We start from the raw sequence: 27,027 nt of genomic DNA on the forward strand, positions 1-27,027 counted from the left end.
CGTTGCATCCCCTGACCAGGCATCTCATTGCTCTGGGCGGGTCCATTCCGGGCCTGTGGAGGGGGGGGCGGGGCACTGGGAGCAGGTGCTACGGAGGCGTGGGGCTGGGATGCAGAACTGCTAGAGGGGTGGGGACAGCAGGAGATTTCCTGTGACTCCTGGCCCTGGGCCATTTCTGGCTTTCCCGATCGCTGGGCCCTCTCTGCTGTTAAAGCCCTGCCTCCCGCAGAGGTTGGCCTTCTGGTCCCAGTAGCTTAGCTGCAGCTGTGGAACTTGGGTCTGCGTGGATCTGGGCCCATCACCACTGTGACTGGGACCCTCCTGAGGCCTCCTGAAAGACAAAACTGGAGGGAACAAGGGTTTTGCCCTCCTCCCCAGGGTGCAGGGGAACCGACCGTGAGCCCAGGAGTCTCAGTGGCTTCGGAGACCTTTGGCCCTCGTCTGGATTGTGGAATTAGTCCTGATCTGTAAGACTGGGATGGGAATACCTACTTCATATGAACACACGTGTAGCATGGCCTTGCCCGGAGACACTTCATAAATGGTTTTGGGGTTGGGGTGCCTGGGTGGCTCAGTCGGTTAAGTGTCCACCTCTGGCTCAGGTCATGATCTCGGGGTCCTGGGATTGAGCCCTGAGTCAGGATCCCTGCTCAGTGGGGAGACTGTCTCTCCCTCTCCCTGCTTGTGTTCTCTCTCTCTAATAAATAAATAAAATCTTAAAAAAAAAAGAAAAAGAAAAGGTTTTGGGTTAATGAAAGAAGGACGGAGCATAGGAAAATAGAGGGTCTGCCCACCCATCCTGTATGCCCTCTGTCCGAAGACCCCAATGACCCAGCAAAGGAAGAGAGAGGGAAAGGGAGCAGGAGGGAGAGAGAGAAGGTGTAGGGGGTTGGGAGATGGAGGAGCAGGCTGCCCAGAAGAGCTTTGGGGTTTCAAATAGTTCCTGACATCTCAGCCACCTTCTAGGAGAAAATCAAGGTCTGAGCTCCTGTCCCCTGCAGACTCTCTGCTTGGACACCCAGGCCGTCCATCCAGGATGGAAACATCCAAGGCCTTCCTGGGGTGGTCTTAGAGCATTCCAGAATGGACAGACAGGCAGGGACAGTGTGCCTGAGGACCCTCCCGACAGAGAGCAAGCTTGCAGGGTCCTGGTGAAGTCGGGACTCGGGTTCGGGGAGCAGGAAGCCCGGGGCCTCGGGCTCCCCTGGGTGGAGCGGGTCCCACGCGGGCCTCTGCGTTTCTCTCCCCATAAAATGAATTCTGAGGCATCCGGCGCGAGGGGCGTGCACGGTGTGTGTGGGGGTCTAGCACCGTGCCTCTCGCACAGTGGGGAACTGGGGTGCCTGTGCTCTCTGACGTTACAGTTGGGGGTGGGGGGAGGCAGAGACGCAAACTAAGGCCACAGCACACACCAAGACCAACCGGGAACTTGGAACGGAGGCCCTACGGCAGAGGCAGGCGGGCGCGGAGACTTCCCACGTCAGGCTGCTTCCGAGCAACGCCCGAGCCCCCGGCAATCACGCGTCTGTAAACGTGGGCCGGCTTTCAGGCCCGCAGGGCCAAGAGACCCTCGTTCCCCGGCCTACCGGCATTCCAAAGGGTTCGCCCCCGCTCCAGGCTAGGTCGCGGCCTCCCTCTGCAGTCCCTTAACCCGCACTCCCCTCCCGGTTCAGGATGCGCCGCGGAGGCTCGCGGAGGGCAGGGGCCGGGCTGTTTGACCAACCTGGTACCGGGTCTGGCACGTACCCGAGCGGGGGGGGGGGGGGCGGGGAGGGGGGAGGAGGGGTTGTAAGTAAATAGCTCTGAGGACGCGGGCAAGGGTCGCTGCCCCGGCCAGGCGCACCGTGGAGCGGGACGCCCGCCCAGAGATGTGGATTGCGGCCGGCGGGCCAGGCGGGCGGGGGTCGCGGGGGGAGGAGGGGTAGGGGGCGGCCCAAGTTCACGCCTCCTCTCCTCCTGCCGGCGGCGGCGGAAGCGGCAGTTCCCACGGCGTCTGGCGGGGCTGGGGGTGGGTCGGCCCCCCGGGGGGACACGGGCCTCGGCGCGACCGGCCCTTTGAGCGCGCCGCCGCCCCTCCCCCGGCCCGCGTCCTATAACCCAGGGCCCGCGCGCCCCTCGGGCGGCGCACAGGCTCGCTCAGCGATGGCCGCGTCTCGGTCCCAGCAGCTCGGCTTCGGGGCGGCTCCCGCGCTCCCCGCGCTCCCCGCACTCCCGCCCGGCCCCGCCGCTGCCCCGCCGCCGCCCCCCAGCCCCGGCCCCTTCGCCGGCTTCCTGAGCGGCGGCCCCGCGCCCCGCGCGCCCCCCGCGCCCCCCTCAGGCTCGTCCGCCCCGTCGGCGTCGCAGCGCCGCAAGCGCACGTCGTTCAGCGCGGAGCAGCTGCAGCTGCTGGAGCTCGTCTTCCGCCGGACCATGTACCCCGACATCCACCTGCGCGAGCGCCTGGCCGCGCTCACTCTGCTCCCCGAGTCTAGGATCCAGGTGAGCCCCGCGCTCGGCGCGCCGCTCCCGGGCTGCCGCTCCCGGGCTGCCCACAGAGGGTGGCGTCGGGACCCGTCGCTGGGGCGATCGTGGGGCTGGGGTTGGGGGGGCGCACGCAACCACTTCCCTCTGCCGGCGTCCGGTATGGTCGGGGACCCTCCGAGGTCGCCCGCCGGCCCCTTGAGAGAGTCACAAAGGCCATCCCGAGCAGGAGAGCGAGGAGCCCTTTCACGCTTCTTCTGGATTCAGGAAGGGACAGATGAGGCAAGGTTGGGGCTTCCCACGGGGCGGGGGGTGGGGGGTCTGGTCTCTCGGAGAGGACAGGGCTGACTCTCCGGCTGGCCCCCAGCGCCCCTAAGTCCCTTTTCTCGGCGGGTATTGGGTCTGGAATTTTGGTTCGAAGGGTCGTAAAGCCTGAAGTGCATGGGGCTTCTTGTCAGGGTTTGAAAAATCCGGTGGCAGGCATGTTTATTGCCAAGGGATTTAGATCAGAACCCGAGAGCTTGCTGGTGACCTCGAGCTGCCTTTTTGCGCGCGGTGCTCTGTGTCCACGGTTTTAAGTTGGAGTCCTCGCTTTAACACTGGGGGGAGCGGGCTTGTTTTGCGTGCCTGGTGGAGCCCATCTGTCGGCTCCAACCGATGGCGTCGGGGCTTCCTGAGCAGGACACCCTAGCTATTTGTTGGGAAACGGTGAGCGGAAAAATCTATTCACCAAAGTGAAGTCCCTGGGCAAAAACTCCTTCTCCATTGATTTTACAAGAGACTATACTTCCAGAAATTGACTTTATTTTTTTTTTAATTTTATTATTTATTTGAAAGACAGAGATCACAAGTAGGCAGAGAGGCAGACAGAGAGAGGGGAAAGGAAGCAGGCTCCCTGCGGAGCAGAGAGCCGACTGGGGCTCCATCCCAGGACACTGGGATCATGACCTGAGCTGAAGGCAGAGGCTTTAACCCACTGAGCCACCCGGCGCCCCCAGAAATCGACTTTCTAAATTCTCTTAACCGCCTGTCATCTTTAAGCCTTTTATCCTCAAATGCTAAGTGCTTCTGTTTCTGCCACCCTTCTTTTCCCCGCAGGTATCCCTATATGATGCCCAGGTAGAGCGAGGCGGGGTCCCCATTTTGCAGCTGGGAAAGGTGAGGCAGGGAGAGCCAGGGACTCTGAACTCCTGGCCACCGATTGGCCCAACTACTTGGTGAAAACGGAGGCTCGCAGCAGGGAATCAGGGCATACTGGATGGGGACTCTGGAGCGGTGCCCTAGCGTAAGGACTCCAGCCTGGAGCAGCTTCTCTTCCCTCTTCCAGGTGTGGTTCCAGAACCGGCGGGCCAAGTCCAGGCGGCAGAGCGGGAAAGCCTTTCAGCCCTCGGCCAGGCCTGAGCTTTTCCTCCACCCCGCCGTTCAGGGATCCGAAGCGAAACGTCTGAAGCCCCAGCTGCCTCTTGGAGTAGACGTGACCTGCCTGCCCAGTCCCAGCAGGGTTGGGGAGGGCACCCCTCACCCGAGCTGCCAAGGTCAGCGCTTCCAAGCCTACTCTCCCCTCTCCGAAGACACTGGTTCGAAGCTGGACTCGTGGGAGGAACACATCTTTTCTGCCTTTGGTGACTCCTGAGGAGTGTGGGTGAAGTCAGGACAAGCTCCCAGGAGGAGCTGAGACTGAAGGCGGGGACATGCATACCGGGAGGCTGTCCCTTCTGGTGAGGGACAGAAGTCTGTTCACCTCGGTAAGGGTGTCGCCCGCGGCTCTCACCTGTGAGGCTCCCTCCCCCGTCACCTGTGAGCCTTTCTCCCGCTCTTCTCCCTCTATGGGCCCCTCCCCAGGAGTCCCCCGGCCCTTCGCCCTGGGCGTCTCCAGACCCACACCTCGTGTTCCACCCGGACCCCTGCTCCTTCTGGCAGATCGCCCACTTCCCTTCCAGAATGCTTCATCAGAACTCCCTCTCCCCTTCCCAAGAACCGGCAGCCAGGCTCCGGTTCTCTCTCCTCCCTGCCACTGCTGCAGCCGGCTTCTCGCGGTTCCTCCAAGGCCTGTGACCTTGAACTCACTCGGACTCCGTCCTCAGTCTGTCCCCGAGATCGACCCCTTTTCTGTGAGTGTGGCCTGTCATCTTTACACCCATTCGTAGCTCTGGCGATTCTGCGTGCAGATTAATTCTAGAGCCCCCTGCCTCCAGCTTCTCAGGTTTTCACACATCCTTAGAAATCTGTGGTAGCCTCCTGTGGCCACCGCATGGAAAAATCTTCCCGGACAACCAGCGGACATCTCCCGCCGACAGAGCAGCCATGCAGATCTTCTTGAGGCCTGTCCCTGAACAGCCCCCCTCGTCCATGGTCTCGGACACTCGAGGTCCCATCCCCCCGAATCTGAACCCTCCTCTAATCCTGATTTCATACCTTTTACTCCAGTCCCCCCACATTACCCTTAGCACTTTCCATTGTACTTGGTGCAACTTGAGTGGGTTATTAAATGCTTTCCACAAACGCTTCGCTGTCATTCTGTTGAAATGCATGCAGTCCTTCAGACAGCTCGTCGCACGGCATCTCCCTCCTCCACCTGGGGAAGGACAGAGTCTCCGCATGTGTGGTCGCCGCTGGGCTGAGAGTTTGTTACTTAGTCGCAGGAATGTCTGGCTTCTGATTTCTCTCTCCCAACGTATACATTAGAATGTATGCAAATTAGGGTCTAAGTTAGCCTGAGCTCCGTTAAGGTCCTGTTTTGATATTCTGAGGGTTTTCAAACTCCAGAGGGTCAAGGGCAACTGTCTGTGGGGTGGCTGTAGGGGAGGTGTTTCCGCACACAGCCTTTGGAGGAGACCCGCAGGAGCAGTGGCTGGGGCCAGGACTCCTCTCCGAAGTTGCTGGAACAGTCTGAGCGCCATGGAATGTCCTCGCGTTTACACAAGCCAGTCACTCTCATTTTTACTGAGGTGTTATTCAAATGACTTGCACTTTTCAGAGTAGAGAAGCAGCCAGGAGACAGTTCAGGCTTTATAGCAGACCTGACTTCTGAACCCTTGAGAACAGCCTGGTACCAAGAGGGTAAACATGAGCTGTGGTTATTTGCCCGCGTGCTGCTCCGCACTCCCTTGGCATCAGGATGTGTAGACCTGACCTGCAGACATTCCCACTCACAAGACTGAACACTGGAAACTTGGAACTTATAGTCCAGTAAGGGTCATGTGTAGAGGTGAACCTTGCAATGAGATTATTAATTAATAGGATTATTGCACTTAGGTATATTTTTCCTAGCAAACACCTATAAAATCTATAAATATTTGGGGTGCCAGGGTGGCTCAGTGGGTTAAGCCTCTGTCTTCAGCTCAGGTCATGATTTCAGGGTCCTGGGATGGAGCCCCACATTGGGCTCTCTGCTCAGCCCAGCTTCCCCCTCTCTCTGTCTCTGCCTGCCTCTCTGCCTACTTGTGATTTCTGTCAAATAAATAAAATCTTAAAAAAAAAAACTTTTTAACAATACTTTTGGCCATCTTATTTACTTTCTGTCTTGGTGCAGACCTCTTTGGGTTGGTTTTGCTGGGGACTATCTGTGACTCCTGGATCTGGATTTCTCTTACCTTCCCCAGATTCAGGCCCCGGGGTCCTGGGATGGATCACTGCGATGGGCTCTCTGCTCCGCGGGGAGCCTGCTTCCTCCTCTCTCTCTGCATGCCTCTCTGCCTACTTGTGATCTCTGTCAAATTAATAAATAAAACCTTTTAAAAAACCTATAAATATTTAAATCTTGACATTTTTAATTTTTAAAAATTTGGGGACTCTTCAAAACACTAGTCTGCCCCTCTGTTGAACTCTCGAGAGACCCTACCTGCTAAATGTGTTACAGGCACTGTGTGTTTAATCCTTAGGACGCGGGCGCCTGGGTGGCTCAGTGGATTGAGCCGCTGCCTTCGGCTCAGGTCATGATCTCGGGGTCCTGGGATCGAGCCCCGCATCGGGCTCTCTGCTCCGCGGGGAGCCTGCTTCCTCCTCTCTCTCTGCCTGCCTCTCTGCCTACTTGTGATCTCTCTCTCTCTGTCAAATAAATGAATGGAATCTTTAAAAAAAAAAAAAATCCTTAGGACGCTGTAGAAGATAGGGGCTATTGTTGTTCTAAAGAGCAAGAAACGTTATGGTTTAGATCACAAGTGACTCAAACCTAGGACTCCATCCACCCATCTCTCCACCAGCATATAATGCCTCCTATGTTGGCCTGGCCTTTTTAGTCAGGACCAGGACCAATGATCATGCTTAAGGGCAACCCCCCAAAGCAGAATTTCTGCATTCAAGGAAGTAGTCTCATCTTGCAAAGCAATTATCATGGAAAACCGTAGGTGTGCTCTAGTGACACTGATGTTGCTTTGAGCTCTTTTGAGACTCCTTGGTTCCCTGCACAAACATTTGCTGCCTATGAGCAGGCACTTTATCAGGGCCTGGAAATAAATGGTGAGCCAAACCAAGAGCAGAGGAGCTAGCAGGTGGGTCAAAGAAATGTAAAATTGCAAATGTGGCATGTACTGTACAAAGAGATACAAGAGGGCCTGGAGACAGTGTACTGTGGTCAAGGAAATGCTTCCCTGAGAAACTGACATGGAGGATGGTCAGGAGTTACCAAGGTAAGGAGAGGGACCTGCACGTGCAAAAGCCCTGTGGCGGAAGCAGCAGGACTGAGAAATTGTTAGAGGATGTCAGACCATACATGGCTCTCTGGGTCTTGTGGAAATGTTCTGAATTTGTTCTGAGAGCCCTAAGACCTGAGATGGAGAGATCATGGCCAATTCTGCAGTTTAAGACTATCGCTTCGGGGCGCCTGGGTGGCTCAGTGGATTAGGCCGCTGCCTTCGGCTCAGGTCATGATCTCAGGGTCCTGGGATCGAGCCCCGCATCGGGCTCTCTGCTCCGCGGGGAGCCTGCTTCCTCCCTCTCTCTCTCTGCCTGCCTCTCTGCCTACTTGTGATCTCTCTGTGTCAAATAAATAAATAAAATCTTAAAAAAAAAAAAAAAGACTATCGCTTCCCCAAGGCTACGGTTTAGGGGGCAGAGTGGATGCTGCAGAGGTCAGGATGACCGATGACTTCCAGGCTGGTGGAGATGGCGGCCGGTGCCGGACACGAGAAGTGGTAAAGACATAGGCTCAGAAAGTGCCTGGATTCAAGATAAGATAAGAGGCAAAGCTTTTGGTAGATTCTCAACGGTAGCAAGTGAATCTGATTTTTGGGACTCAGGGGAAGTAATTCAGAACCAAACTTACGCAGCATGTGGTGTTGATGGCTCTCTTTAGAGCTTGCAAAATGTGCTAGGCGGAGGCAGCATCGTTCGGATGACTGTGCAGCTGACCCAAAATGACTAGTTTGAACGACACAGATTTCTTCTTCCCTAAACAGAAGTTCAAATATATTCTCGGGCACAGTTCCTGCCCAGGCACCCCTGCCAAGTCAGTCTTGAGAAACAAAAAAAGAAATGTGAAAAGCGAGACACCTGGGGGCTTAGTTAAGTGTCTGCCTTTGGCTCAGGTCGTGATCCTGGAGTCCTAGAATCGAGTCCCAATTGGGCTCCTTGCTTGGCAGAGAGCCTGGTCGTCCCTCTGCCCCTCCCCCTGCTTTGCGAGTTCTCTCTCTCTGACAAATAAATACAAATCTTTTTTTTAAAAAAAGGTAAAAAAAATGAGGGGCGCCTGGGTGGCTCAGTGGATTAAGCCGCTGCCTTCGGATCAGGTCATGATCTCAGGGTCCTGGAATCGAGCCCCGCATCGGGCTCTCTGCTCCGCGGGGAGCCTGCTTCCTCCTCTCTCTCTGCCTGCCTCTCTGCCTACTTGTGATCTCTCTCTCTGTCAAATAAATAAATAAATCTTTTTAAAAAAAAAGGTAAAAAAAAAGAAAAATGTTTATGTAATTCTAGGTAGTTAGTATATATTAAAAACCACCTCTCTGGATGCCTGAGTGACTCAGTGGGTTAAGCCTCTGCCTTCAGCTCAGGTCATGATCTCAGGGTCCTGGGATCTAGCATTGCATCAGGCTCCCTGCTTAGCAGGGGGCCTGCTTCCCTTTCCCCCTCTGCCTGCCTCTCTGTCTACTTGTGATCTCTCTGTGTCAAACAAATAAATAAAATCTTTTTTTTTTAAGATTCTCAGTTATTCTCAATCCCAGAACCCTGGGATTATGACCCGAGCCGAAGACAGAGGCTTTAACCCACTGAGCCACCCAGGTGTCCCCAAATAAATAAAATCTTTAAAAAACAAAACAAAACAAAAAACCCACCTCTCACTAGATATACAGGAAGCCAAGAACTGGGGTATTTTTTCACAGTGATTTGTGGAGATGGAAATACCCCTCCCTTAGAGTCATATTGGATGATATAGTAATTCAAAATGACTTGGTAATTAATCTGTACTGTTTCCCCTAAAAACATAATTCAGTGGAGGGGCACCTGGATGGCTCCATAGGTTAAGTGTCTGCCTTCGGCTCAGGTCGTGATCCCAAAGTCCTGGGATGGAGCCCCGTGTTGGGGCAGCAGGGAGTCTCCTTCTGCCTCTCCTGTCCACCCCCTGCTCCTGCTCTCTCTCTCAAATAAATAAAATCTTAAAAAAAAAAAAAGTAAGTATAATTTAGGTTTTAATCTTTTTTTTTTTTTAAGGATTTTATTATTTATTTATTTATTTGACAGAGAGATCATAAGTAGACAGAGAGGCAGGCAGAGAGAGAGGGAAACAGGCTCCCTGCTGAGCAGAGAGCCCGAATTCGGGGCTCGATCCCAGGACCCTCAGATCATGGCCTGAGCCGAAGGCAGCAGCTTAACCCACTGAGCCACCCAGGTGCCCCTAATTTAGGTTTTAATCTTGGAATTGTTCTTTAAATGCAGAGAGTTTAATACTCATTTTGGAATATTAAAATTGAATAACTTTCTAGACATTATAAACACTAACTGCAAACATGTAAAGGAATGTGAAGAAACAGTTTTCATACTATTTCTTTCTGTTAATATTTTCATTAATGTTTTATTTACTATATATGAAATCTCAACATCACACATAACTGATTTCATTCTTTTTTTTGTAATAGATTCAACAATCAAGAGAAATATATTATTCAAGTCATCTGATTATTTTTCTTTCTAACTTTGATATCTAGATAAATATACACTTTATTTTTTAAATTTTTTAAAAAAGATTTTATTTATTTGACAGACAGAGATCACAAGTAGGCAGAGAGGCAGGCAGAGAAAGAGAGAAAGGAGGAAGCAGGGTCCCCACTGAGCAGGGAACCCGACGTGAGTTGAGACCATGACCTGAGCTGAAGGCAGAGGCTTAACCCACTGAGCAACCCTAGTGCCCTGATAAATATACACTTTATTTTTTTTTTTTAAAGATTTTATTTTTATTTATTTATTTGACAGAGAGAAATCACAAGTAGGCAGAGAGGCAGGCAGAGAGAGAGGAGGAAGCAGGCTCCCCGCTGAGCAGAGAGCCCGACGCGGGACTCGATCCCAGGACCCTGAGATCACGACCTGAGCCGAAGGCAGCAGCCCAAACCACTGAGCCACCCAGGCGCCCCAATATACACTTTAAATGTACCTCTCCAGGGGCGCCTGGGTGGCTCAGTGGATTAAGCCGCTGCCTTCGGCTCAGGTCATGATCCCAGAGTCCTGGGATCGAGCCCCGCATCGGGCTCTCTGCTCCGCAGGGAGCCTGCTTCCTCCTCTCTCTCTGCCTGCTTCTCTGCCTACTTGTGATCTCTCTCTCTGTCAAATAAATAAATAAAATCTTTAAAAAAAAATAAAAAATAAATGTACCTCTCCATACCACATCCCTAAGAATAATACTTCCTAATGATGTGTTTAAAACCTACAAATATTCTTCAATGAATTTTTCAGATAAAGAAAAATTTCTTCTCTACTTCTCTATTTGCTTTAACCTAGATCTATTAGATTACTCTTTATGGTGCCATTTAAAAGCACTTTCTTATTGATCAAAATTATATTTTTTAGATGAGTTGGAGATAGTCTTAAAAATTTTTGTGAACTAGGGGCGCCTGGGTGGCTCAGTGGGTGAAGCCTCTGCCTTTGGCTCAGGTTATGATCCCAGGGTCCTGAGATCGAGCCCCGCATTGGGCTCTCTGCTCAGCGGGGAGCCAGCTTCCCTTCCTCTCTGTCTGCCTGCCTCTCTGCCTACTTGTGATCTCTGTCTGTGAAATAAATAAATAAAATCTTTAAAAAAAAATTTCTTTGTGAACTAAAAAAAAAGGTTTTTTTTAACAAAGATTTTATTTATTAATCTGACAGAGAGATAGAGATCACAAGTAGGCAGAGCAGCAGGCAGAGAGAGAGGGGGAAAACAGGCTCCCAGCTGAGCAGAGAGCCCGATGCTGGGCTCGATCCCAGGACCCCGACACCACAACCTGAGCCGAAGACAGGGGCCTAACCCACCGAGCCACCCAGGCACCCCCAAAATTTTTTTTTAATGAACTATTAACATTAACTGAAACACACCTACCACAAGTTGAGAAATAATATTTAATGATATCCCACTGAAATGACAGCTATTAAATATGTAATACATTAAAGCTGCATAAAATGTTTTCATTGATGTTATGAATTTAATCTGCCATTTGTACCTGAAAAGTAATTAAAATTTTAAATTACAAAAAATATATATATATAATATATATATATATAGTTCAGTGGAAATTACAGTTTCTTAGAACTTTTCAAATAGAAGGAATACTTATCAAGTTATATTAATTAAATGAGAATGGTAGACAATATTACTTTTCATAGATCAATTTATTTAGAATTACAAATATTAAGAATAAAGGATTTATGCATTTCTTAATTAACATAACAGTTTAGCTAAATATAAACTCTGCACTAAAGTTCTGCAGTGGCACAATACCAACAAAGAATATGGAAGCATTTTTAAACTATACAAAAATTTCAAATGGAAAATAATCTCATTTTAGTTTTATTATACATTAACATATAAAAAGTCCCATTTTATGAGACATCTAAAGGAATCAAAGCCATGTCTACATCTCTATCTTAAACTCCAAATCTGAAAACAATTTTATTATATTTTGACTTTATAATGTTCTATATTAAAACAAAGAAAATCCCAAATACACACTTTTTACAAGATTAACATTTTAGGTAGGGTTTTTCCTTAAAAAAAAAAAAACAAAAAAACCCCACAACCAAATACAAACCTTTTTTTCTGCATTTCACACACTGGTTATTATATCTGTTTTCCTTATAAAATCTTTTGACTTTATAAATTGTGTACGGTTGGATTTTAACCAGTCATCTGGTTCAAAAGTTGTGCAAATAAACAAAATATGAAAATAGTGTGTTATCAGTCTTTTTAAATAAGTCTCATAACAATAGCACTTTTTTGCCCTGAATTGACGGGAAAAGTCAGGCCAAATCTACTTGCTGAAATGTAGCATTTTGCAAGTAATTTACTTTTTTCCTGCTCCTTCATTTTCTTTCAACAGACAAACAACAAAGGTTTCTTTTATAAATTATGATAAATTAAAATACTTATTATTATAAAATGATCTCTAGAGCCATGTCACCCTGCAGGTGTCCATCTCGCATACTTGTCAAGGCCGCAGCTCCGTGGCTGTTCCAGTAGCTTCCCAACACCTGGCTTCCCGCCTCCCCAGGGCGCTCTCTTCCAGAAGCCTGGCAGGGTGGTGAGGAGCTGAGGGCCCGCACCGCAGCCCTTGGGTCGCAGTTCCAAGCAGGAGGCCCATGTCTGCTCGTGCCCGCCCAGAGGAGCAGCTGTTTGCGTGTGTTGGCGGAATTCATGCATGTTGAAAAAAGGGTCAGCACACTCTTCCATGACAGCGTCTTTCGTTCAGACAGTTTCTGTTGAAAAATCCTTGCTGATAAACGTGTAACATACGTGATGCTACAGCAGCTGAATAATAAGGAGAAAAATAAATAGAATGCTGGTCAGCAGTGCTGGTTCAAGAAGCACGACGGTACGTTCCAGTGCCTTCGCTGGAGATGCACAGTTCCCTTGTTTTCCAGCACGTGGGTCGTTTGGTGTTGGAAGCCGAGGGGGAGGGATCGCAGTGTCCTGGGCGGCTGGAACAGGGAAGACTGCTCCTCAGTCTCTGTTGGTGTCATTGGCGGCAAAGGCGTGCAGGTTTCCCATCTGGCTCAGGCCACTCTGAATGTGTGCAACATGGATTTCGACATTATTCTGAAAGCAACTGAAGAAGAAACATGGTTACATCCCTTATTTCATGATGTTAGGGAAATACTGTTAAAAAACGAAGAGCTGAATTTTAGTCCAAAAAGCCGCTAAGATCAAGCCCCGAGGAAGGAAGGAAGCTCCCCCACCACATCAGCTACACCCCCCAAACCCTGGCTGCGGTTGTCATGGGGAGGGCTGCTGGAGGGGGCAAAGGAGCCATGCGGGTGCCGGCGAGGGCAAGACTGTCTCTCCGAGGAAACCCTACTCAGGGGAAACACCACACCAACCCAAACCCGAACACTGGGCATCTTCGGGTTCCTTCACACAAACCAAGTCCGTGGGAAACGTCTACTCCGTCAATAGGTGGGACATAACTGAAAAGCTCTTTGGGAATCTATTTACAGCATAAAAATTATATGAATGCTTCACAAATAGGCATAATTCTTAAAATCTGTACTGGAAATCCCCAGGAACTTAGAAAAATGACCGAGGTGCACCTAACAAATTACCTGATATTGGAAGCATCTATCGTACTCTTGATATCATTTAATGAATCTGTAAGGGATTTGAACTCAAAGGAATTCAGGTCTCCTCCTTCTGCCAGACACTGAGGGAAAAAATAATTCAAAATTTAACTGAATTCTAGTCCAAACTCAGACACAGAATACCAACACGATCTGTGTATTTTAACTGCTTAGCCACAAATGAGCGTATTTGTGTAGGTGTCAAAATGAAGAGAATATGTTCTCTGAGATGTACCTTAATTTGTAATAAAATAGCAGTGAGTCTGGAGATTAAGTCTGTCAGATTTTCATTCTCAACACAGGGCTGTCCGGTGGAGGAGTTGGCATGCCGGACGATCTCCTGGGCTTCCTCCTCACACCTCCGTCTCATATCTGTGGGCTGGTCCGCAGGCTGCAGGCCCTGGTCTGGAGCGAGCTGGAAACAGAGGAGTCGAATGTGAGATGTAGGCTCACCAGGCCAGATGATTTCTGTGGGGTCCTGTCCTGTTTTCAGAGGCGGAGGTTTACGAAACTAGCCTTTATAACGAAAACGGGCCTCACTCCTACTTTAGAAATGTTTCTTCTCAAACGGTTTTCTTTTCTGGATTTTATATGTTTAGCAACTTTTAATTCTGATATAATTTCAAACTGCTAAAAAGAAATAGAACAAATAACTCCTGATAATCTTTTTTTTTCTTTTTAAAGATTTTATTTTATTTATTTTTATTTTTTTTTTAAAGATTTTATTTATTTATTCGACAGAGAGAAATCACAACTAGGCAGAGAGGCAAGCAGAGAGAGAGAGAGAGGGAAGCAGGCTCCCTGCTGAGCAGAGAGCCCGATGCGGGACTCGATCCCAGGACCCTGAGATCATGACCTGAGCCGAAGGCAGCGGCTTAACCCACTGACCTACCCAGGCGCCCTAAAGATTTTATTTATTTGACAGAGAAAGACACAGTGAGAGAGGGAACACAACCAGGGGGAGTGGGAGAGGGAGAAGCAGGCTTCCCACTGAGCAGGGAGTCTGATGTGGGACTCGATCCCAGGAGCCCCAGATCATGATCTGAGCAGAAAGCAGACACTTAACGACTGAGCCACCCAGGTGCCCCTCCTGAAAACCTTGTACCCAGATTCACTATCTGTTTCTGGTTTATTCTGAGTATGATCACTTATGCGGAAGCCCAAGCTGTCCCAGATCTAGTCAGTGGGAATGACTGTTCAGCCAGTCTCTTGAACATGCTCCTGTAAGCTGGGGGGCAAAGTGAGACAGTCCCGGCTCTGGAATCGGTCTCTTTTTCAAGAAGCCCTGCTTCCTTTGATTGGACAGCACCATTTGGAAACCATGGTCGGGTGCTCAGGTGCTCGCTGCTGTCAGGGGTATGCTTCTGGGCTCTCTCAGCCTGCATGCGTGCACACACACAAACACACACCTGCATCTACGTCGTAAAAATAAACTGAAGCACAAAGTTAGACCGATTCTCCTATTCTAACCCAACAGCATAGGGTTTGCTGTAGTCTCCCTGTCTTCATAACTGTCTTCTCCGGAGGTAAGAGGACAGGCCTCCCTGATCGGCGATACCCAGGTGCCCCATATGCTTTTATTTTAAAATCAATATTGTAGGGGCGCCTGGGTGGCTCAGTTGCTTAAGCAACTGCCTTCGGCTCAGGTCATGATCCTGGAGTCCCGGGATTGAGTCCCACATTGGGCTCCCTGCTCGGCGGAGAGTCTGCTCTCCCTCTGACCTCTCCACTCTCATACACACTCTCACTCTCTCAAATAAATAAAATAAAATATAATAAAATAAATATTGTAGGGATGCCTGGGGGACTCAGTTGGTGAAGCGCCTGCCTTCGGCTCAGGTCTTGATCTCAGGGTCCTGGGATTAAGCCCCGCGCTAGGATCCCTGCTAATGGGGGAGTATGCTTGAGATCCTCTCTCTTCCTCTGCCTCTACTTTCTCTCTCAAATCAGTCAACCAATCAATCTATCCTTAAAAAGTAAAGCAAATCAATACTGTACTTCCCCAAGAGCTTTCTGAAAATCAAGTTGTTTTACTTCATGGGGAAATGAGCCTATCACAAAAGGCCCTGTGGTACATACTGCAATTACACGAGACTGATGGGCACCCACTCGTGTGCATGTCCTCAGCTTTGTTACGTGCTATCTTGGACTGCTTGAAGGTTTGCCTCTCTCGTGGGTCAGCTGCTAGTCTGGAGGGAGAAAGCTATCTGCTAGGACAACACCTACTGCTATGTAGGTGACAACTACCAGGAAAATAAAAATAAAGGATGATAGATGGCTAGAGAAATGAGCAGAATATTCTCAGAGCATAGTCACAGGCAACCACAGTGCATTTGCCTCAGCTCCAGGTGGATGGATCGACAACATGGCCGACGGCAGATCTCTGGGACTCGACTAGGAGGCTAGGGTCAGAAAGAGCCAACCGTTGGAGAACCTCGTGTCACAAATGGAGATGGCTCACAGGAAACATAAAGCCTCTGAAAATGCAAGTGCTAGAGCATCCTAAACTCATCTCAGTCATGTAATTCTTACCTTGTAAGAAAATCAACTGAGGTGAGACCACTGAACTGTCTTCATATATATATACTTTTATGTAGATGATAACAATTCACAAATAACCTTATGCTCTGCATATTTGAAGTTCAAGAATCCATAGTTCTAATGTAAAGTTTAAAGAAGGAGGAAAAAAATTGTGTACACAGCTTGATCATAACTTTGTGAGAAAAAGCATGTACACACACACACACATATATATACACACAAGATTAAGGGGAAATAAACCAAAATCCAGCATTTGGGATTGTGGGATTAAGAGTAGAAGAGTAATCATTTTACTGGATTTTTCTAAATTTTTTTCAAAAGCTGTACTTTCTTTTTTTTTTTAAAGATTTTATTTATTTATTTGACAGAGAGAGATCACAGTAGGCAGAGAGGTAGGCAGAGAGAGTGAGAGGGAAGCAGGCTCCCTGCTGAGCAGAGAGCCCGATGTGGGACTTGATCCCAGGACCCCGAGATCATGACCCGAGCCGAAGGCAGCTGCTTAAACCACTGAGCCACCCAGGCGCCCCAAAAGCTGTACTTTTGTAATTGAAACAAATGTCAACAGAATTGAGAGCTCTCTGTAAAACACTCTTCGGAACGAGTAAAAATGTATGTAAAATACGGTTCTGCTAAACGACCTGATAGAGATGTGGCTTTCTTTGAATTTTCTAGCATGTGAAGATAATAGTATTTAGCTTCCAACAGAAGAGTGCGGGGAGCGCAGACCCTCAGAGGAAGTGTCTGCACCTCGCCTACCTCATAGCAGTATTGCTGAACCTTATGCAAAACTTTGTTGAGGTCCTTATTGAGCTGCTCAAGCTCCAGAACAATGGTTGCATATCTCCGCTGAAACTCGATGCCGATGGGCATGGAATAGGATTTCTGCAAGGAAAAGAAAACAGATTTTTAAAAAGGAGTTATTTTAAAAAGAGTTATTTATTTATTTGGAAGAGAGAGAGGGAGAGCATGAGTAGGGGGAGGGGGAGAAGCAGACTCCCCTACTGAGCAAGGAGCCTGATGTGGGGCTCGATCCTAGGACTTTGGGATCCTGACCTGAGCCGAAGTGCCCTCAAAATCAGATTTTTTTTTTAAGATTTTATTTATTTATTTGACAGACAGAGATCACAAGTAGGCAGAGAAGCAGGCAGAGAGAGAGGGGGAGGTGCTCAGCAGAGAGCCCGACGTGGGGCTTGATCCCAGGAGCCTGGGACCATGACCTGAGCAGAAGGCAGAGGCCTTAACCCACTGAGCCACCAGGTGCCCCCCCAAATCAGATTTTGATAAGTACTTTTTTTTAGAGAGAGAGAGAACACATGGGGTGGGTGGAGAGGCAGAGGGTGGGGGAGAATCCCAAGCAGCCTCCACACTCAGTGAGGACCCAGACTCACAACCTTGAGATCTCACAACCCTGAGATCATGACTTGAGCTGAAATCAAGAGTTTGATGCATAAATTATAATACGATGGGCGCTTGAGTGGCTCAGTTGGTTAAGTGCCTGCCTTCGGCCCAGGTTAGGGTTCTGGATCGAGCCCTGCATTGGGTTCCTTGCTCAGCAGGGAGCTTGCTTCTCCCTCTCCCTCTGTCCCTCCCCCTGCTTGTGTGCTCTCTCTCTCTCATATAAATAAATTTTTAAAATCTTTTTTTTTTTTGGATTTTTTTTTTTTTTAATTTGACAGACAAAGATCACAAGCAGGCAGAGAGGCAGGCAGAGAGAGAAGGGGAAGCAGGCTCCCTGCTGAGCAGAGAGCCCGGATGCGGGGCTCGATCCCAGGCCCCTGAGATCATGACCTGAGCCGAAGGCAGAGGCTTAACCCACTGAGCCACCCAGGTGCCCCCTAAATTTTTAAAATCTTAAAAGTATAACATGAGAAAACTGCACAAAACATACATATAGATCTCAATGAATTATCACAATGCAAACACCGGTGTAAAAACAACAGTTCTAAAAAAGTTAAACATCTACACCTACCATATGATCCAAGAGAAATGAAAATATTTGTCCATGCAAACACTTGTATGCGAATGTTCAATTTTCTTTGTAATAGCTAAAAAATGTAAACAATTCAAATGTCCTTCAACAGGGGAATGAATAAACAGATTGGGGTTTATCCACACAAGGTGGTACTGCTCAGCTATAAGAACGAACTACAGTATGTTGCATGAACCGTGGAACATATAACTCACCAGATGAATCGAAATCGTTACACCGAATGAGAGATGCCAGGCCAAAAAAGCATATATACTTATGTACAATCCTAGAAAATGCAAACTAGTTGGTGAGGACAGAAGGTAGATGAACGGTTGCCTGGAGGCTGGGGTAGAGGGAAGGATGGATTGTAAAGGGCTTGGGGAAGTCTGGTGAGGAGTGGAGAAGACAGAAATACTTGTAACCTAGTATCTGGTGATGGCTTCATGGGTGTGTATGTATATATGGGCAAACACATATATGTGACCAAACCATACATTTTAAACAGATACAGTTCACTGTACACCAATTATACATACCCCCAGTGAAGTTGAGGAAGTCAAGGGAAAACTCCACCCAGATCAACAGAACAGTGCTAACCCTTCAGAAGCCCGTGTATCACCTTACAATCCCTTCTCTCTTCCCTCCAAAGCAACTTTACTAACATCAAGCCTCATAGTATGACTTCTGAAATTTATTTAAAATGCAATTATAGGGGCGCCTGGGTGGCTCAGTGGGTTAAAGCCTCTGCCTTCGGCTCAGGTCATGATCCCAGAGTCCTGGGATCGAGCCCCACATCGGGCTCTCTGCTCAGTGGGGGGCCTGCTTCCCCCACTCTCTCTCTGCCTGCCTCTCTGCCTACCTGTGATTTCTGTCAAATAAATAAATAAAATCTTTTAAAAAAATGCAATTATACAGTATATATATATTTTTTAAGACTTTATTTATTTATTTGACAGATCACAAGTAGGCAGAGAGGCAGGCAGAGAGAGAGGAGGAAGCAGGCTCCCTGTGGAGCAGAGAGCCCGATGTGGGGCTCGATCCCAGGACTCTGAGATCATGACCTGAGCTAAAGGCAGAGGCTTAACCCACTGAGCCACCCAGGCTCCCCTACAGTATATACTTTTGTTCTTAGCTTCTTTCAATTAACATTGTGAAATTCACCCACCCAGTTGTGCACACCCACAGTCAGTTCCCCTCACTGTGGTGTAGTGTTCCTTTGTAGCATTATCATCTATCCAGCCATCTTATTGGTTCCATCTGTTGTTGGGCAATAGGGCTGCACCTGGTTCTTGGCCGACAGGAATAGTGCTGCTATGACATTCTGTACTTACGTACCCACATGTGTAGCTTAGTAGACAGAGCCAGAGTTCCCCAAAGGGACGCCTGGGGGATGCAGTCAGTGAGGCATCCAACTCCTGGTTTCAGCTCAGGTCATGATCTTGGGATGGCAAGATCAAGCCCCACATCAGGCTCCATGCTCAGCACAGAGATAGCTTGGGATTCTCTCTCTCTCCCTCTGCCCCTCCCCAACCCCCTCTCTGAAATAAACAAAGTCTTTACAAAATAAGTTCTGGCTGCTTCACATATTTTCCAATCTTTGATGGTTTTTTTTTTTTTTTTTTGGATACATTATTTTATTCAAATATCAGTCTGGTCATACACGGTCCAAGAACACTCAAATAATAAAGCACATATAAACAGATGTTAAAGATTGGTCTTCAAATATTCTACCCAATGATGCCATGCTTGCCTATGATCTTGCGGACATAAAACCACATCCATACCTTGGTGGCCTCCAAGCCATTCAGCAGAGCTTCCTCAACTGTAAGCTGTTTGAAGCTACCAGTTTGAGCACTCTTGACTATTTTTTTCAAGCTCTGAATAGCTCTAGGCACTAGGGATCTCAGCAGGGGTTGGAGGAAGCAGCTCAACCTTGGCATAGCACCAAAATGTGGCCAACTGAGGCTTTGAGTAAGTCATAGCAGTGTTCACCAACTCTAGGGCCTTCTCCACAAGGTTACAGGCAAACTGGGCCAATTTCTGATATTTTAAGTGTTTGAATAGGAGCCACTTGAGAGGATGTGAGTGATATCTCTTTGTGGTATTAATCCACATTTTCTCTATTACCCATGAGGCTGGGTGCCTTATCAAAATTTTTTAATACATCTGAATATCCTTTTTTTTTTTTTTTTTTTTTTTTTTTTAAAGATTTCACTTATTTGAGAGAGACTGAGTGAGCAAGTTGGGGAGGGGCAGAGGGAGACGAAGACTCTCCATGAGCAGGGAGCCCGACACAGGGTTCGGTCCCAGGACTCCAGGATCAGGGCCTGAGTCAAAGGCAGACGCCCAACTGACTGAGCCACCCAGGCACCCCTGCCTATCTTTTTCTTATTGACTTACAGTTCTTTATATATTCTGAAGGCAGGCTTTTGGTCAATATCATGTGCTTTAAGTATTTCTTTCCATTCTGTGGTTTGCCCTTTATTTTCTTGTAGTTGTATCTTTTACCGAACAGAGGTTTATAATTTTAATGCAGGGCAATGTATTTATCTTTTCCTTTATGGTTACTGTGTTCTATACTTCATTTATCTCACTTAAAGAGTTCTTACCCCAAGGTTTTTGTTTTTTGTTTTTACCCCAAGGTCTTAAATTCTCCTACATTATCTTTTAGAAGCTTTATATTTTGCCTTTCACATGTAGATCTAAAATACCAATCATTCTGGGGGATAGGGGCACCTGGCTCTCAGTTGGTAAAGCATGCAACTCTTGACCTCAAGGTTATGAGTTTGAACCTCATGTTGGGTGGAGACAGTACTTAAAAAAATTAACTCTTAAAAAAAAAGTAGGGGTGCCTGGGCGGCTCAGATGGTTGGGCGTCTGCCTTCGGCTCAGGTCATTATCTCAGGGTCCTGGGATCGAGCCCCGAATCAGGCTCCCTGCTCAGCGGGAAGCCTGCTTCCCCCTTTCTCACTGCCTGCCTCTGCCTACTTGTGATCTCTCTCTGTCAAATAGATAAATAAAAGCTTTAAAAGAAAATAAAAATATAAAAACCCAGTAATTTTTCAGTGAGGTAGGGGGTCGGGATCCCATGACCACCATACTGTTATCCATTGACTCAGTACTATTTCAAAAACCTTTCTTTCCTCATTACTCTGCAGAACCACTTTTGTCATAGATCAAGTGTCTATTCCTGGACACTTTTGAAATCTTATTTTCTAACTAATTATTACTAATACATGGAAATATAACTACTTTTATTAAAAACCGATCTTTAATCTAGCAACTTTGCTAAACTCACTAATTCTAATAATTTATCTGCAGATTCTTTTAGATTTTCTAGGTACCCAATCACATCATCTGTGAATAAAACAAACTGGTCTTATTTCTTCCTTTCCAATCCTTATAGATTTTTCCTTTATTACACTGGCTACAATCTCCAATATGCTATGAAATAGCAATTGCGATTACAGGCTCCCATATGTCATTTTCATTTTGAAAAAGAAAGGGTTTTTTTTTGTTCATTATTTTTATTTTTATTTTATTTTTTTTTAAAGATTTTATTTATTAATTTTGACAGAGAGAGATCACAAGTAGGCAGAGAGGCAGGCAGAGAGAGTGAGAGGGAAGCAGGCTCCCTTCAGTGCAGAGAGCCCGACACGGGACTCGATCCCAGGACCCTGAGATCATGACCTGAGCCGAAGGCAGCGGCTTAAACCACTGAGCCACCCAGGCGCCCCTGTTCATTATTTTTAAAAAGTCAGCTCTATGCCCAATAGGGGCTCAAACTCAGAACCGTGAGACTGAGAGTCACATGCTCTACAGGCTGAGCCAGTCGCATGCCCCTCAAGAGAAAATTTGTAACACTTCACTAGTAAGTATAACATTTGCTGTAAGTGTTTTGGTACATACTGTCAGATTAAGGGATCTTAATTTTAACTATTCCTAGTTTGTTAAGAATATTTATTTTTCTACCAGGAAGGGATGCTTAATTATGTAAGATGGTTTTTCTGCATTTATCGAGATGTTCTTGTGGATTCTCTTTACTCTCTTAAGTTGATAAATGACATTAAAAAAAATGTTTTTAAAAGATTTTATTTGCTTGACAGACAGAGATCCCAAGTAGACAGAGAGGGGGGAAGCAGGCTCCCTGCTGAGCAGAGAGCCCGATGTGGGGCTCGATCCCAGGACCCTGATATCAAGACCTGAGCTGAAGGCAGAGGCTCAAACCACTGAGCCACCCAGGCACCACATACACTTAAATCTTTTTAAATTAATAAATGACTATCTTCAAGAGTCTTTTATCTATCTACCTATCTATTATTTATTTAGAGAGTGAGAAAGCACATGTGAGCAGGGGACAGAGGGAAAGAGAGAGAGAGAATCTCTAGCAGGCTCTGTGCTCAGTGCAGAGTCCAAGGCAGGGCTGGATCTCATAACCCTGAGACCATGACCTGAGCCAAAATCAAAGTTAGCCACTCAACCAACTAACTGAGCCACCCAGTTGCTCCTAATCCTTTTTCTTATCAACTTCTAAGCTTATTCATACTGTGATCAGAGAACATATTCTGGAGAAGTCGAATCATTCTGACATTTGTTGAAATTTTATTTAGGGACAGCATACAATTAAATTTTATAAATAATCTATGTGAGCTTGAAAATAATACATATCCTGCAGGTGGTAGGTATGTCAATGGGATCAAGTTTGTTAACTGTGTTTTTGAAATCTATATCCTTATCAGATTTTTTTAAGTAACATTGATTTTTAAAACATTTTTTATTAAATCTATTTGATTTTTTTTTTTTTTCAGTAAGCTCTATGCCCAAAATGGGGCTTAAACTCATGACCTCAAGATTAAGAGTCAGTCAGGAGCCCTTCCTTATTAGATTTTTTTGACTAGTTGATTTATCTATATAGTGGAAATGTCTTTTTCCTTTGATTTTTGCCAATTTTTGCTTTATGAATTTGGAAGCCATTATTATGTACATGTAACTATAAAATTATTTTGAAATGATACCTTTCAGCATTAAGAAGCATATTTCTTTATATCCTATAATATCTGTTGCCCTGAATTTTACTGTCAGGTACTACTATAGCTATCAGACCTTCTACTGCTAGTTTAATACTTGGCACTGCATACCTTTTCATACATTTAAATTTTTTTTATTTTCAGGATCCTTTAATATTAAATGTGTCTCTTGCATGCATCACAGAGTTGGGCTTTTGCTTTTCATTCAGTTTGGCAATCTTTGCCTTTTATTCAGAAGATTTAGTCCACTTATATTTAATATTATTACTGACATATTTAGATTTAAATTGACCACCTTACTATTTCCATTCTATTTGTCCCTGTTTGGTATTATTATTTTTTTTTCTTGCCTTTGTCTTTTTAAAGATTGATTGAATATTTTTATTGTTCCATTTCCCTACCCACCTCACCCTGATTAGTTTGGTAGTTATGTATCCTTTACTATTATTTGAACAGGTGCCTCAGAAATTAAAATATACATCTTTTTTTTTTTTTTTAAGATTTTATTCATTCATTTGACAGACAGATCACAAGTAGGTAGAGAGGCACACAGAGAGAGAGAGAGAGAGGAAGGGAAGCAGGCTCCCTGCTGAGCAGAGAGCCCAACGTGGGGCTCGATCCCAGGACCCTGGGATCATGACCTGAGCCGAAGGCAGAGGCTTTAACCCACTGAACCACCCAGGTGGTTAATATACATCCTAAAATATACATCCTTGATTTATCGTATCTATATGTACTCCACCCACAATAGGCAATTGTTGGACTGTATTTTTTTTTTTAAAGAGTTTATTTATTTATTTGACAGACAGAGATCACAAGGAGAGAGAGAGGCAGGCAGAGAGAGGGGGGAAAGCAGGCTCCCTGCTGAGGAGAGAGCCCAATGTGGGGCTTGATCCCAGGACCCTGAGATCATGACCTGAGCCAAAGGCAGAGGCTTATTAATCCACTGAGACACTCAGGTGCCCCTGGATTGTATTTTTAATTCTTTATATTTTAAATGTCATGAAGTACGATTTTATATAGAATCACTTAGATTAATCCACAGTTACCCTTTTTCTCTTCATTCCTTCCAAAACTTCAAGTTTTTTCTTCTTTATTTATTTATTTGAGAGAAAGTGAGAGAGAGAGAGCATGAGCTGGAGGAGACATGGGGGAAGGGAGAAACAGACTCCCCACTGAGCAGGAAGCCTGACTTGGGATTTAATCCCAGAACCCTGGGATCATGACCTGAGCTCAAGTCAGACACTCAACTGACTGATCCCCCAGGCACCCCTCAAGTTTTTTTTTTTTTTAATATTTTATTTATTTGACAGAGAGAAATCACAACTAGGCAGAGAGGCAGGCAGAGAGGCAGGCAGAGAGAGAGGAGGAAGCAGGCTCCCTGCGGAGCAGAGAGCCTGATGCGGGGCTCGATCCCAGGACGCTGGGATCACGACCTGAGCCGAAGGCAGAGGTTTAACCCACTGAGCCACCCAGGCGCCCCAAGTTTTTTCTTTTTTGCTTGAACAAAAACTTTATTCCCTTTAAGTATAGGTATTCTTGAAAAAACTCTATAAATTTATCTTCAAATAGTCCTTACATTACTTTACCTTGAAATTGAATGCAGAAATCTAGGTTGGTAATAATTTTGTTTCAGCCCTATGAAGATGTTATTCCATTTTCCGTTCTCTATTAGTTTCTGTGGAGAAGTCAGATGTCAAACAAATTCCTGCCAGTACATATCTGGCTCTGGGTACTTTATTTATTTATTGTAATTTATTTAAGCAATCTCTACATCCAATGTGGATCTCAAACACAGGACCCCATGATCAAGAATCCGACACCTGGGGGCTCAATCAATTAAGTGCCTGCCTTCGGCTCAGGGTCATGATCCTAGGGTCCTGGGATCAAGTCCCACATCAGATTCCTTGCTCAGTGGAAGACTGCTTCTCCCTCTGACTGCTCTACCTGTTCTACCTGGAGCTCTTCATGCTCCTGCTCTCTCTCTCTCTGACAAATAAATCTTAAAAGGTAAAAAAAAAAAATCACACACTCTACTGACTGAGCAACCAGGTGCTCCTGGCTCTGGATACTTTAAATATTTTTTTACTTTGTGTTTAGTTTTTAGCAGTTTTACTATCACTATGCCTTAGAGTCCTTATCTTTTTATTTATCCCATTGAGATTCACAGGGCTTCTTGAATCCGTGGTCTGTTATTTTTTGACAGTTTTGGAATGTTCTCAGTCACGATCCTTTTAAATATTCCTTCTCTCCCATTATCTCTTTTCTCCTTCTCTTACTCTGTTAGACATGCTGGACCTCTCATTATGTCCCTCATTTCTCTTCTCTTCTGTATTTTCCATCCATTTTCCCTCTATGCTTCATTCTGTATATTTTCTGATCTATTTTCAATTGCAAGCTCTCTCTTCAACTGTTCCTAATCTGCTGTGGTTATACCTCCCAACTGAGTTAATTTTGATTGCTATAGTTTACTTCTATAACTTTCATTTGGTCCTTTTTGTTGTTTCCAGTTCTCTTCTAAAATTCTCAGTTTTGTCTCATGTCTTTAAACAAACTAAGCACTTAAAATCTATGTTTAAAAAAATTCCATTATCTAGAATCTGCCAATTGTCTTTACTTTCTTTTGGCTTTATTAGGGTTGTCTTGTCTCCTCTTGTGTCTGAGATTTAAAAATGAGTTTCTAGACACTGTATAGTAAGAAGTTTAGCAATAATTTGAGGCCTAGTGTAATGTTATATTCCACTAAGAGGAATACTTACTTCTTGTGGGTCTCAGATTCTATAATCACATCAGTTCCACTTTGGAGATGAGATAATTTGAAGCTGGGTCAACGTTGCCTTTTGGCGTTCCAACTCAGAGCATGGAAGGTTTGCCAGCTTCCCCTAACCCTTGATGGTCTCTGGACTCTTAATTTTTGTCCTCTCTCCCCTTGTATACCTTTCAGGAATGCCACTCAATTTCTCAGTTACCTTTTCTAGAAGTGTGGAAAACCCCTGAAGAAAAAAGCAATGTTAAATGCCAGGTTCCCCCTTCTGAGTTTACTTCTTTTCTCGGATTCTATCCCTATAATTCTTTAAGACCTAGTTAATGCTTTAGTGTCTACAAGCAGGTTATTTTTATATTTTATTCCAGAGGAAAAAGTTTTTTCAACTATGTGGATTAGAAAGGTTAACCCAAATTACCTAGTCCACCATTACTAATAGCAGAAGCCTCAAATTTCCCCCAAATTCCATATTCAAATTCTTTAGAGGAGCATCTGTTTCCTTCTTTTTAACTTGAGTAAATGTCATATTTACCCAGTTCTGTCACTAGGATGAAAACGGGGAATGAGGAAACTGACACTGAATCAATTCCTTTTAAGTAGTGTACCTCACTTCTGCATTCCTCCATCATATGTGGAACTCTGGGCCTGGAGCCTCTTTAGGGTTCCAACATGTAGACTCTCAGCCATGTTCCATCTCAGCTGTGTTTCACCCAACATGGAAAATTTTAAAAATCTTGCATACATTGTAAAATAGTCTGCTTTCATTTATTCTATTTATTTCTTTTTGCACATCTTATTTTATGTGAAATTGTAGGGGATAGGAGGAAAACATGTTTCCAGCCTACCACCTTAAGCCAGAAGTTTCATTAACTCTTTAAAATGTTCATATACTTTGATCCAACCATTATTCTAATTTTTAAGAATCTATCTTATAGATAGAGACAGACAAATGCACAAAACTATACAGATGAGGATATTTGCTATAGCATCTTTTTATTTTTAATATTTACTTATTTAAGTAATCTCTATACCCAGTGTGGGGCTCAAACTCATGACCCAAGATCAAGCTAGTGAGGTGCCTCACCTTAGCACTATTTTATTTCATTTATTTATTAATAAAGACTCCACTTATTTATTTGAGAGAGAGAATGAGAGCCTAGTGAACATAAGCAGGGGGAGTGGCAAAGGGAGAGGGAGAAGCAGGCTCCCCACTGAGCAGGGAGCCCAACGTGGGGCTCCATCCCAGGACCCGAGGATCATGACCTGAGCCAAAGGCAGACGCTTAACCAACTGAGCCACCCAGTGCCCCTTTAGCACTATTTCAGAAAAATAATGGAAATAACCCAAATACCTATTAATAAACTAAATTATAGTCCAATACAGAAATTTTATTTATTTATAAAGATTTTTATTTATTTATTTGACAGACAGAGATCACAAGCAGGCAGAGAGGCAGGCAGAGAAAGAAGGAAGGGAAGCAGGCTCCCTGCTGAGCAGAGAGCCCGATGTGGGGCTGGATCCTGGGACCCTGGGAC

At 45.9% G+C, this 27,027-nt stretch overlaps 2 protein-coding genes and 1 pseudogene across 5 annotated transcripts in view; 1 reads left to right on the forward strand and 2 right to left on the reverse strand.

Moving 5' to 3' along the window:
* The first annotated feature begins 2,142 nt into the window (after nucleotides 1-2,142).
* On the forward strand, nucleotides 2,143-4,093 carry MIXL1 (Mix paired-like homeobox). The gene is made up of 2 exons (XM_045982295.1): nucleotides 2,143-2,478; nucleotides 3,788-4,093. The coding sequence occupies exons 1-2, from the start codon at nucleotides 2,143-2,145 to the stop codon at nucleotides 4,091-4,093; spliced, it is 642 nt and encodes a 213-aa protein (XP_045838251.1).
* Nucleotides 4,094-11,220: 7,127 nt separating this feature from the next.
* The window catches only part of LIN9 (lin-9 DREAM MuvB core complex component), a 72,932-nt gene continuing 57,125 nt past the window's right edge, over nucleotides 11,221-27,027 (reverse strand). For 3 of the 4 annotated variants that reach the window (XM_045982011.1, XM_045982013.1, XM_045982012.1), the window contains 4 exons: nucleotides 16,489-16,614; nucleotides 13,427-13,606; nucleotides 13,177-13,274; nucleotides 11,222-12,683 (listed from right to left, as the gene is read on the reverse strand). In XM_045982011.1, coding sequence (XP_045837967.1) covers nucleotides 12,578-12,683; nucleotides 13,177-13,274; nucleotides 13,427-13,606; nucleotides 16,489-16,614 — 510 coding nt within the window. In that variant the 3' untranslated portion in view covers nucleotides 11,222-12,577. Of the gene's footprint in view, nucleotides 12,684-13,176; nucleotides 13,275-13,426; nucleotides 13,607-16,488; nucleotides 16,615-27,027 lie in introns of all 4 variants that reach the window. The other variant, XM_045982014.1, reaches the window with a different exon arrangement.
* Nucleotides 19,420-19,816, reverse strand: LOC123928184 (annotated as a pseudogene).

Source organism: Meles meles, chromosome 17 (assembly GCF_922984935.1).
Source record: "Meles meles chromosome 17, mMelMel3.1 paternal haplotype, whole genome shotgun sequence".
In the NCBI taxonomy this organism is placed as follows: domain Eukaryota; kingdom Metazoa; phylum Chordata; class Mammalia; order Carnivora; family Mustelidae; genus Meles; species Meles meles.

Excerpts from the sequence above, each read along its gene's own strand:
- MIXL1 (XM_045982295.1), top strand. The coding sequence starts at position 2,143 with ATGGCCGCGTCTCGGTCCCAGCAGCTCGGCTTCGGGGCGGCTCCCGCG. Across the intron at positions 2,479-3,787 it reads TCCCCGAGTCTAGGATCCAG|GTGTGGTTCCAGAACCGGCG; the intron begins GTGAGCCCCGCG and ends TCCCTCTTCCAG.